Genomic DNA, 13,220 nt, shown 5'->3' with positions numbered 1-13,220 from the left:
AATCAAGCCCCGAAAACATGATACTCATTTCATATTCTGTTTCTGTTTTATATGTCACATTACAGAAGAAAACTGTTGACGAACATCATGTGTTACTGTCCTTAGTCAGTTTCTTACAGCACTCTTTTGGTTTGTGTCAGATGTGTGCCTGCTCTGATTATACTCAATTTTGTGTGGCTGGTGAATGGCCAGAGATTTCCAGCAGGCTTTTTGATGTGATGCATGTAGGGTATTCTCCTGCTTCTTAACTTCACTAGACACGATTTCATTCATGAATGAGTCCAGAAGCCAAACACTGCAGTTACGAAATACTTGGCAATCAAACCAACAAACCTTGTAAGAAAGTGGCTTATGAAAATACAGTGAACATTATAGCTTCCTCCATAAGGGGATATACAGACCCTAAGACATGCTCTCAAAATATCCCATCTGGCCCTGTAGCTGCTAAAGCCCCATCAGCGCTCTCCTCTTGTCTCCTCTAGTCTCTCCTCCTCTCCTCTTCTTTAGTGAGTGTCATTGAATTACCAATTACAATACTCAAACAAGTGTTAAGACGATGTGAGAAGTGAGTGAAAAGATGATGAATGGAATTGTCAATGAACCTACTGAAGCATTAAAAAAAGGGAAATTTCATTAACATAGACAAATACCAAGCTCTAAAACATGACAATATCAAAAAAATGAAATTGCCACGTTAAGAAACAATCATTAATGCAGAAGTACTCAATTTGATTTAAAAGCCCTTAATGGGGAAAGTCAGTTTTACAGTGCTTGACAGTTTTTCCTATGAGGCTACAATAAATATTCAACCTGCCATCTGACTTTTACTATTCAAAAGCAGCATTTGGTTATGGCATATTAAGGAACGGTCCCCGTCTGTTCTTTAAATAGCACAAACATAGGATTCTATCCCCATTTAAAGCAACTTTCACTGCCTAGCTCTCAAGCGGAGGTAATATATGAAGAAAAATAAACCAGCCATGCTGCTCACAGGTCAGCTCCTGTGACCTCTTGAAGGATGTAGGTACTCTGGGCCGGATAATGAAGTCCCCTGATCCTTCTCAAATGTCAGTCGAAGGGCCACAGATGACATGAAAACGTACTTCATACTAATTCAAATCTCAGTCGGCCCGTGATCAAAATACACTAGTGCTCCTCTTATTCAGAGGAGGGCTGGGGCCACGGAGGCCAGCGGGACAGCGGGGTTAACAGATGCACAGGAGAAACACAGAATGAGGCACTGACCTGAGCCTTTGAAGATGTCCGTATTAGCAGTGCATGACAGGCAAAGGAGAAAGAAGAGAAATGATATATATATTAGTTTTGAGCTTTAACTTCTCCTGTGCAATAGCCTGTTGCTGTCTGGATTAACTAAGAAGCTCCCTTCAACAGATTATAAAAGTATAGAAGAAATTTAATGCAGATTTTCTGGCTTTGTGTGTGTGTGTAATTATGAAGGATGAAGATGAATACAGTAATGACCACGGCAAGCTGCTAGATTGAAAATGTAATTAACTTTCTAAATTGCATAAATATTCAAAAGCCTAGAAAATAATTAGTGTTTTACACTAGAGGAAAGCTGACCAAAACTTAAAACTTTAAAGTTTTTGAACTTAAAAGTTAACATACTGTTTAAAATTACATTAAATATACTGGGACACTTGCATAGTTTATGTGATAAATGATATTAGTGGTTATTCTGCTAGGACACCTGTGTGAAATTTATAATCAGATAACCTCAAGACCAATCAATGACATAAAATGATTCAGAAAGGCAAAATATATTTTTGAGAAAAGGAACATTTGTTTTTGTAGACTACTCTTAGTTTGATATTTTTTATCTAATGCAAAAACATAATTTTTTTCAAGTTTAAAAATGTTGTTTCAGGCCACTGTAAAAATGAAATACACTTTCAAGTATATACACTTTCAAGAGTTTTCATATTAATTTATATTTTGATATACAATAATGAAAAACTGTTTAAATGAAAATATTTAAACAATATTATTCTTTTTTAAAAATATTTTATAGAATGTACAGACAGCATATATATTTTAATGTAATACTGTAAGATAGTGTATTCTGCAAGGTCTGATATCATATTATTCATACAGCATATTCTGACTAACAACAAGATACTTATAAAAGAGAGCTATAATTGCTGTGCATAATGGGTCAAAGCAATACTAAAAGAGCACAAAGCAAACACTGAGGCCATCCACAGTGCGTGTAATATATGCACACCTCCATTCAACACACAGAGCCCTAACACGAGAGCAGCATTTACACGAGCAGCAGAGATGGCAATGGTAAGCCTAGCAGGCAACTCTTGACTCTATAAATCTCTTTAAGTGTCACAGCCTGACTGAAACTTTAAACAGATTGGGCCATTACTGTCTCCTGGCCCCTGGAATCAGACAAAACAATCGGGGTACACTGAAACACAAGGAGATAAATGCTACCACGGTGATGGTTTCTAATATACTTAAGATGATCTTCTGATATTGAAGTGCTGATATAAGGTAAAAACATAATAGACATAATAAAAGGATGAGATTTCAGGAAGTAGCTGTGACCTAAAGGGTGGACCTATAGTGTGCTCACACTGCCAGTGTTTCCACTGTCAGACCAAAAGCGGGCATGCTAGTGCATGGTCTTCCTCAGGGCCAACAGCCCAGGTTTTTTGACCTGACCTTGGGCCAAAGTTGGCCAGTTGGGGCTAAAGGAGGGGTTATGAACAAAGGCAGAGTTTATCCGTGCCTGGAGCACATCAGCACCATGGATAATTTCATAAAGCTAACAGCTATATCACCAGAATGAGTTGAGCTCAAAATTCCCTTTCAGTCAGAAGTGAGTGTTTGAAATAACTTGATCCGATGTGGATTATAATCATCATACAAGGCAGAAATATTTAGAAGTGATGCAAAAGACTATACACGCTAGGCATTAACTTTACCATAATAAACATGGTAAATGCAACCACTTGAAGAAGTCAGATGTCAGCTTCTTATTCTCTATCACAAACCGTATATATATTTAGTAACATATTTTATCTGTTATAAGCCTCGTCTCGAGAGTTTAGTTCCGTGTAGCCTATCATAAAAATTTGCATAAAAGCAGTTTGCATAAAAGCTTTTATAAAAATAAAGAAATGATCATTCTTTCTATTTGTGATGTGTAGGCTAACAGAAACAGAATAAGCAGGCTATGTTCATAACACTTTATTTCTGTGTGACAAATTTTCAGTCCTGATAAATTAATTCATTATGATCAGTGTATCACTTGTATCACATTGATTCTTTTGGATTTAAATATTTAACAAAGCCCGTTTGACGTACTGGCTTGCACTGGCCCAGCAGTGGAAAAGGGGCTACTGAAGCTCTAAAACAATGTTTTAGCACAACCCAAGACTGTATGTGATTTTAGTTGACAGCTGCCAATAAAATAAATATCCGAGAAAACTTTTTACCAATGCACCAATATTTACTCATTTTAAAGTCCATTTTTTTCAATGATTCTTGTAGAAGCGTGAGAGACTTGAGAGTAATGGCAGATGGCAAGAACCCCCCCCCCCCCCCCCCCCAGCAGGCAGTCAATGACAGGACTTGGAAATGAAAAACTCTTTAATATGCTTAAGTAGAATGAGGAAATGCCATGATCATCTGGCAGGCACTTATTTAAATAAATCTCCACATGATCCATAATCATGTAATCTTTTAGTCATAAGGGTCTGTAACTAAATGAGGGTGAGTAATGATGAACGATTCCTTTAAACTCTACTGAATGATCAGATACAGACAAAATTGTCTTGACAGGAATCATTTCAGTGTGGCAGATTATTCACAACCAGCATCTCAATTCTTTCCCGTTGTCAATGCAATAAATTCTCTAAAACTGTGGAGGAGCTTTTTTATAAACGTACAATTTTACTACTAATTTGATAATTTAAAATACTCTCTCTCTCTCACACACACACACACACACACACACACACACACACACACTGGTCCTCCATTGATTGCAAATTCAAACACTACGCAGCTTTTCATTTAAATACCAAGAGCTTTCATTGGATTAACACTCAAGAGTTACATTTCTGACCTTTTTTCCCAACAGGGGAATTCCATAGCTATCAGATGACAAGTGACCATTTATTATTTATATCATCACACAGTTCTCATTTCATTATTCTAATTAGTTGATAAAAGTGATGGCTAACCTTTGTATCATAGCTAAATGCTCCAGGCCATCTGGACTGCAGGAGGACTTTCACAAAGCTGGAAAGACTCCAAGAGCAAATTGAGCACCACATCACCGGGGACCAAACAATATGCATATTCAGAACGACTGTGTGATACAGCAGATTATCAGAGGAGGAACAAGAGTGCGAACACCAACCACATGGGTTTTTACAACTTTTAACTGAAGTTAAAAGTTAGCAGGCTGTCAAAAGACTACTCATCTTCTCCACCTGCCACTACAAGGTTTCAATCACGTCTGCTGTAGATTGGAATGCTTTTTGGTGTCTATTAATGGATTGTTTGCAAATTTTTTCTATTTTTTTTCAATTTACACCATTCTAAACCATGTGAAATAATTCCGCCCAGGTTGTGTGATTTAACGTCTGGAAGATTGTTGCCATTGCATTTGAATTTTGGTTCTGTATACATGAGTTGGTTAATAATTAGATTTGATTTAAGAGCGAATAACTACTTAAGTTTTACTGAGTGCATCACACCAAACTGATCAAACTGCTTCAGAGGACTTTGAAGTTGCTTGGATTACTTTTACAGTGCTGCTAAGACGAAGGGAATGCAAGCTAAACCCTCTCTACAAATATTATAAAGCTCCTTAATGTGAAATATCACAGAAACAAATTCCACCTGCCATGGTTGTGTGGCGAAAAAAAAAAAATTTGATAATCTAATGCTAGCATTGTCACTGCGAGCAAGGAATCTCTCACCCTTTTACGCCTCCTCTTGTTGAAATGTTCTCTGATTATAAATGAGTCTAAATGCAATTCAAGCTCATAGATAAATCACAGCTCCTCTGGCATCAAACACATTTGAGTGAGTGTGTGTGAGGGATGCTGAGAAACGCTGTGGGCCACTCATTAATGAAGTGAAGCAGCTTTTGCCCAAATCAAAACATCAATCTCCAAAGACCTCTCTGCTAAACAAACCTCCAAGTCAACAATTTGACAGGGAGTACCAAAGCATAACATCTCTTTCGCCTAGTCATTCGGCAACAAATACAGTACATTTTCCCACAGTTGGAAATGCCAGATATACACACGACCAAGAAGAAAAACGTATTGATTTTTGTTGTATTCAATAAAGGAAGCTGTGATTGTTTCAGCATGGGGGCAGAGCAATGCAGTTATGGCCATAAGCAGCAAGCAGCAACATATTTTGCCCGAAATGCACTTGAAAACTGTGACACATATCATCATCTGTAAGTGGCTGAACTCTGAGCCAATTATGGAGGCGGCAGTGAGGGGGAGAGCAGCTTTCGTCTGCTTATTAACAGTCTTGTTTCCAGTTAACAAAAGAAAATGTCATACATTTTTAACCGGTCAGTCTCAAGAGCCTTCCTTTATATGAACCCCCAATCAAAAAAAAACAAAAAAAAAAACAAAAAAAAAACAAAGATAAAAACAAGCTATCAAAACAAGATTTAACTCTGAATTTAACAGTATCAATAAATGTCCACCACATAATAATATATATAATATACTAATATTAAATAATTACACTACCATTCAGAATTTTTGTTTTAAAGGCTCTTTACAAAGGCTGTTTGTATTTTTTTTTCTCTCTCTCTTTCATTAAATTCTGGTAAATGTAGTATTCATTTTCCAAAAAATAAAAATGAGTTTATTAAATACAATGAAATACATATTTAAGCATAAGCATATTTGGTTACACTTTACAATAAGGTTAAATAGACAATGTTAGTTAATTGCTATAGTTAACATAAGCTAAGAATTAACAATACTTCTATCATTATTTATCTTAGTTAATGTTAATTTCAACATTTTTCTAATGCATTAATAAAATCAAAAGTTGTGCTTGTTAACATTAGTTAATGCACTGTGAATGAACATGAACTAACTAATAATTTTACTACTATTTATTTTGTAAATAGAAGAGAAGGAAAACACAGGACACACAGATAATTATCTGCATAAGCAATAGTATTAAGAACCTGTATTAAGCAATGCAACATGTTTCCAATAATAGGTAGCTTTGTAAACTAATCTAATTATAATTGTAACATGCTGTAATATGATAAAAATCTGTATGCACAGAAGTATAATGTCTTGTGAGGTTTAACAACAGACTTTCATCATATTTCCCCACGCTGTCGTGCATATAATCTTGCAGAGCACTCACAGCATACAAAAGCATGACTAGATGGTTTCTAAAAGTCTAGTTCTGAACTAAAGCCGTGCTTCATTCAGAAGCTGTGGGAGAGGCAGATATGTTTTATAGGGAGATTGGTTTCTAAGCACAGATTTACAGAGGTTGTTAAATTATGCAAGCCTTGTGAACATAGGCTCATCTCATCAGCAGAACAGTCTGCCTCAGTGCACATGATGGCCACCATACGGTACCCAGCTCTGGAGGTGGGCTAGAAGAATGTTCTTTACACAGCGAATCTAGCAGAAAGCCCTCCGCTGCGGGTAAAACAGACTTCAAACTGCCGTGGAGACTGCAACAGCCCTGAGGAGAACTACATCTGTTGCAACTGATAGAAACATCACCATTTGATATACATTAAAGTGAGAGCCAGAAAATTACATGTCACTAGAAATTCAGTCTGCCATTGTCAGTCAATGACTAAACAGAGATTGTTTGAGTACTAAGGCTCCCAGTCAGGCTTCTTTTGCCACATAATGTGATGCTCTACAATAAATTTGTTAAGTGAATACCCATCCTTTTATCTTTCCTTCAATGAGCTTATGTTCAAAAGTACATCTACTTTCATTATTTGGAAAAGAGCAGCCTGTATATTCTGCTAAATAACTCCTTTGATGTTGCATGAAAATAATGAGTGACGCGAGTAAACACATGGTGACATCCCTATAAAACATTTGCTAAACCAATCAAATTCTTTTTTTTTAAGGTGGTTATCAAGAATCAGGAGCGTGTGGGACTAATGTGACCAGTTCCCATACATTTAAATTTTTAGATCAGTAGTAAGACACAGCGTAGGAATGACATCCCTTCACGCACAACCTCCTCCCGCTCCCGTCACAGTGGCTGATCATCTGTACAGCATGAGGAGGTGAGATAAAAATATCAATCTCATCACTGTTGAGTGACTCACAGTGGGCAATGGTGCAACAGAAAACAGCTGGAGAAGGTCGGGCATCATCCCGCCTCCCATCGGCGCCGCTGACTGCAGACAGTCACAGGGCAAAGACGGTTAGCATCATCAGCATTTATCGGCATAATTAGATGGAACACTGCATGTCCTTGATTGACGCGTGGTAAGCTGTACTACTGCTTAAATAAGTTGTCCTTCCAGGAAGGAGAAAGGAAATGAGAGAAAGCTAGAGCGTTGGGTTCTCACTCACAGCTGTGAGCGACGGGATGAAAGCGATGCAGCCCTACTTCCGTGTTATGTCCTTATAAGGCAAACATCTCAGACAGCTGATCGATAGATAAGTGGTGGAAAGACAGCTCTGTTCTAGAACATGGTCAGCTGTTTACTAGTCCAAAAAGGAGCTGGAACTTCAGTGATTGTGACAGGCCTCTCCAAGCCTGTAATGCCTGAAAGTCTAAATAATCAATGAATGCAGAGTGCTGCCCTGCTCTTTGACTCACGGCAGAAAGCTGCACTGGGGAAAAAGTGAGGATTGCTTGTTAAAGGTAGAGGCCAGACAGCTAGAGATAGGTTATCAAAGACACATAACAAGCCAAAGCACACAGGGAACACGGCATGTTAACAACGTTTTTTTTTTTTTTTTTTTTACCTAGTCCCACTCCAATCAATTTACCTAAAGAGAAAACGACATCAAAGCCAACTCCAGACATGTGATCTGATCTGCTGCAAAAGAATGCATTTGATGTGACAATACTGAAATTGAAAGGTGCACAACCTGATTTTTTTAGGAAAATGTTTATCAGTCTTGAATCCCATTTGAATGCTATCAGCATGTCGATCTGATCCATAAGGTCCACTAATAAGATTTTTCAATTCTTCTTGGACCAGAAGTTTCAACACAAAGACATTCACTCTCCTTTTTTTATACTCCCTGACTTACACTCTCCAGCCCTTGAAATAGAAAGATCCCTAGGAATCAGAGAATAAAATAAATGCATGACACATAAAATTATAATAAATGTTGAATCAAGAACAAACTAAAAACATCTAAAAAGAGTAAAACAAGATAATTTATTTTACAAGGACAAAAACACATGAAACCATGTCATTTAATTACATTTAATGTAAACATTGAGTGTTGATGGATGATATATGCGTGCAAAAGTCGTGATGTACTGTATGCAGCTGTTGAAACATGCATTTCACTGAGTCTTGTGGTTTAAATTTTTAACACTATTAAATTTTATCACTATTCAGATTAAATATAGAGCAAATGGAGAGTTGTGTTGCAACAACAAAGTCATGGGTTCAATTCACAAGGAATGCATAAACTGATGAAATGTTATATTGAATGCTCTGCCAAATTCATGAAAGTGTAAAGAATAAAAAAAAAATGTCTTCTCTAACATTTCAGAATCAGAACCATTTAAACCAATAAATGTTCTCAGATTTATCAAGATACCACAGACAGCATTCAAAATTCAGAGATTTCAATATGAACTCCAACATTTCCCATCAAACTCTTCTGAGAACTACATTAAGTCTTCTGAGTTATAATTGGGCATCCTCAAAGCGATACAGTTTTCATCAGGGTCACTCTCAAACACATTCACACACACAAATCCACTGTGGCTTTGCTGGTGCCTTTCTACTATACTTATGAAAAATCTCAATCTCCACACCTTTGCAGTGTGGGCCGCTTCAAAAACCGCCAGCTGCACAGCCTTTCTGCCATGACCACAGAGTGGCCGTTTGCAAAATGCAGTGAGAGTTCACCACCCCAAAAGATTGGAGGGGGCATTAGCCAAGGCAAACTCTGCCTTTAGCAAAGGGGTGTTTTGGGTCCTGTTAAACAGTGGGTCCATAAAAGTTGTTAGTAGACACTTAACCATCTGTATAAAGGCCAGCAAAAGAATGCATTTGAATATTTTTCACGCACACTGCCTCATCTGCATACTGACCTCTAGAAACCAGTGTGTTCTCTGCAGCACATTTATAAGATGATTTCCCTTTAAAGCAAGACCCATCTGGGAATCATAAATCACCTGTACCTTGCTTATGTAATTCTTTAGTTTCTTTTCAGATGCGGTGATGTCTAACTCAGACTCAAACAATTATTAAAGACCAAATGAGCATTTCTATCACCAAGATCGAAAAATATGTGACCCATATGTGTGCTCTAGCAAGATAAAGTCTGTCAGACAGCATTTAACACACTTGTAAAAACTGTCCTAACTAGCTGACGGTGAAAGGAGGAGAGGAGAGACCAAAAAAAAAAAAAAGACAGTCTGCGCTAATGGGCATGTTTTTCTGCAAAGAGCACAAATCTACAGCAACCGGGAACAGTATTTACATGGACACTTGTTAGCACCTTTGTGCTGTCTTGCTGTAAGAGATGAACTATTTAAAAGATTGTGTTTGTTCATATTTTAGCTTAGAGGCTGAAGTACATTCGGTAAACTGCACTTAATGAAGAGGCATGCATTAACCAATGAAATGGTAATGAGCTGAATGTTAACCGTGCTGAAAATGCTAAATGTTTCTCTAGGCGGCTTAAATATATTCTGTTGGGGATATTTCAGGCATTCAATAAAAACGGATGTGTTAAAGGCCCTAAATGAAACAGTTTACATGAGCGATTATCTGAATCATGATGCCTGCGATCATAGAGCCTAACGATTCTCATTACTCGCTTCTCACTGATTTTCCACCATATGGTGGTGGAAGCCCACAGAGATACTATTTCCCAACTGGGACCGCATATCTCACCTGATTCTTCAGGTCTAGTTTGGGGCATGGCCGCCCGCCATTGAATGGCTTCTCCCGTAGCCATTTGGACCTGATTTTCAGCCCACTGCCACAGGAGGCGCTGCAGGCCGACCAGGGCGACCAGTCGCTCAGCTTGCAGTCCAGAGGGCAGGGTATGTGGCAAATCTCCTCCACCAGACCTGCGAAAGAGCATGTAGAGCAATCAGAGCGGCTGAGCCCCTGCTATTCAACATCATTCTAATAACATTAGCAGAAACACCTGGTGCCAATGCTGAAACCTCCATCTAATTTACACTGACAGTTCAGGGCACCCCACAGCTTCCTATTTGACTAATGACTGCTTGCTTTCCCAGAGGAGGAAAAATTACTTGGCTTTTACTGAGAGAGAGAGAAAGAGAGAAAAAGGTAGATAGAAATGAGTAGACGAACCTGATTCACTGCAGTGGTCTGGGGTAACCAAGTAGGCTTCATGGTCCAGACAGACCACAGCACGATAACGCAATCCCTGCCCGCAGTCACTTGCCTCTCGCCGACCCCTCCATCCCTGGAGGGATCCTTGTGCTGGGGTTTCCGATAGGATACAAGATGACCAATTACCATATGGTTGAGTAACAAACTCCTCACACGGACAGGGCTCGGACTCCACCAGAGGGTACAAGTCTTCCCGCAGACAGTGGTCTTGTTTCCGGCTCCGACCTAAAAATGTTGAGAAAATATATGGAGAACCAGAAAGAAAGATGGAAGAAGAGAATTTTAGGTGCCATTTGGATGAAATATTCAGAATGCATTCTGGGAGCCCATGTGTGTAATATGCTTATCTGTCTTTGAAAATTATTAAAACATTAACGATGTCTGGATAACCGGACCATTATTCATTCTGCTGTCAACTGTGGACTGCTAAGTGCCTCTGCAAATATCCCCAGGGAACGATTAGAGAACTGTTCTGAGTAGACTGAAATGGAAACGTTTAGTGACGAGAGCAGGAGGCACAGAATAACTCCAAGCAAACATGCTGTTCTTTCAGCACATTTTATATGATGGGCGTAGGGTTGTCCAATCCAGCAGAGTGGAGATCCAACTTTAATTAAACACACCTAAAGGAGCTAATCAAGGTCTTGTATTGGAAACTTCTGGGCATGTATTGGAGCTATTTAAGTCCATTTGGCATGGATGTCGTCCTCAAAGATACTGTGTACTGTCATACACCATATTTATAGGATATGAATGATCTGATAAAAATCACATACCTTTAATGTACTGCAAGTTGCTTTGGATAGATGCTTCTCATTTTAAAAGGTTATTTAACCCCAAAATGAAAATTCTGCCATCGATTACTAATTTAAATGTTTGACGTCTATCTTTTTGACATATCACTTGTGTTCCTCTTTTGTTTGTTGTTTTGGATAAAAGTGACTGCCAAATGCCAGTCACTTTTATCCAAAACAACAAACAAAAGAGGAACACAAGCGATATGTCAAAAAGCCAACAATAATCATAATACACAACGGCAGTTTTAATAGCAGATAGATTTGGAATGAAGTTAGAATTCCTCACCCGTAATGAGTCTTTCCAAATCCACAAGACTTTGGTTCATCTTCAAAACAATTCTATTTTAATGAAACCTGAGAAATGTCTGTCTCTCCATTGAAAGTCCTCATCAAATATGTTAAACAGAAGCTGAATCTTAATTACTTGACCTCACTGAAGCTCAAATGTGCTTGCACGACACTTTTAGAGGAGGGACAGAAATCTCTCAGGTTTCATTAAAACATCTTCATTTATGTTTTGAAGATGAAAGAAAGTCTCATGGGTTTGGAACAACATAAGGGCGAGTAAAAGCGGGAACATTTTCATTTCTAGGTGAACAAATAACCCTTTAACATTTATGTTGTTTTATAATAAGTGTCAAACTTACCCGCAAGTATGTTTTAAATGTTTAGCACAAAGGTAAGCACGGGGTAACATACTGCATAAATTAAGATTATGAGCAATTAAAATTTTTTACAATAAAAACAATCTTATAATTTGAAGAAAACAATGGTGCCAGTCTCATTCTAAACAACTTACAAAACATGTAAGAGCTGTTGGCTCACGGAGACCCTGATTCGGGTCAGATCTGGGTTAAGTCCTAATCAAACCCACCCACTCTCTCACTCCTGTCTATTCTCATGCATGTTTCACTGTTGAAAAATAAACATACATAAATTATAAAGTAAAAATTTTACATCTAAACAAGACTGAGAAAGAGCAATAACGTGACAGAATTGTTAGCAAAACATTGAAGCACATTGATTTTTCCCCCTTGGGGGTGGGGGGGGGGAGTGTATGCGGTGTCCCTTGAGTCCTACAGGAATGTGGGACTGAGAACTGAAACAACCAAAAGTGTCTTCCTTTCTCTCTCCAACATTCTTTATTTTTTAATATCCAAGCATAGACCGGTAGCACTCACGTTCATTGGACCATATACATCTAATTTACCTAATGAGGAGAGAAATGAATAGATTTCACATCATAAAGGCTTCTGTTTAAAAGGCTATTAGTTCCTCTTTGCACACTTCACTTCCCGGAACATTTCAAATTAGTCATCATGTCCATTAGACATGATGAATATTATTAGGTTATATTAATAAAGGATCTGTCCATGAGGGGAGATGCTCCTTTTTAGACGTGCTGACACTGACACTACAGAACAGCGTTCAACAGTTTTCTCAAACCTGTCAAGCATAATTTCATCAGCCTGTCAAAACTGTGGGCCGCACCGGACAATTATGCATGGTCAAGCTGAAGAGCTGTGAAATATGATGCTTTGATGTACTGGATTCAGAAGCTTATGCGTTTTGTTGTTTGATCGAAGGATGCTTCTGGATTGCATCAATGAGATCGGTGTGGTTTTGCTTACAGCTAAAGCTTTTAAGATAATGCTGATGAAAGATCATCTTCGATCATGATGCAATACTCAGTGGATTCACTCAGTCTCTGGTTGAGTCAAGATCTAAATTAGACTGTTTCAGAGAATATATGATTAGACAGCTTTGCTCTTGTGTTTCAAATTAGCTGCACAGAGGGTCAACCAAGAAAATCTGGAGAACTTGTTTGGGATTTACATGCATCATTTATG

General features: G+C 38.2%; 1 protein-coding gene across 1 annotated transcript in view; it reads right to left on the bottom strand.

The window, feature by feature from the left end:
- The window catches only part of LOC128019346 (thrombospondin type-1 domain-containing protein 7B), a 180,215-nt gene that overhangs the window by 30,910 nt on the left and 136,085 nt on the right, over positions 1-13,220 (bottom strand). Inside the window, exons 16-17 of the mRNA XM_052605326.1 lie at positions 10,532-10,798; positions 10,103-10,281 (exon numbers count right to left, since the gene is read on the bottom strand). Of these exons, the coding sequence (XP_052461286.1) occupies positions 10,103-10,281; positions 10,532-10,798 (446 nt within the window). The remainder of the gene's footprint in view (positions 1-10,102; positions 10,282-10,531; positions 10,799-13,220) is intronic.

Source organism: Carassius gibelio, chromosome A9 (assembly GCF_023724105.1).
Source record: "Carassius gibelio isolate Cgi1373 ecotype wild population from Czech Republic chromosome A9, carGib1.2-hapl.c, whole genome shotgun sequence".
In the NCBI taxonomy this organism is placed as follows: Eukaryota; Metazoa; Chordata; class Actinopteri; order Cypriniformes; family Cyprinidae; genus Carassius; species Carassius gibelio.
The sequence above is the reverse complement of the archived record's forward strand: the minus strand, read 5'-3'. Positions and strand labels throughout refer to the sequence as shown.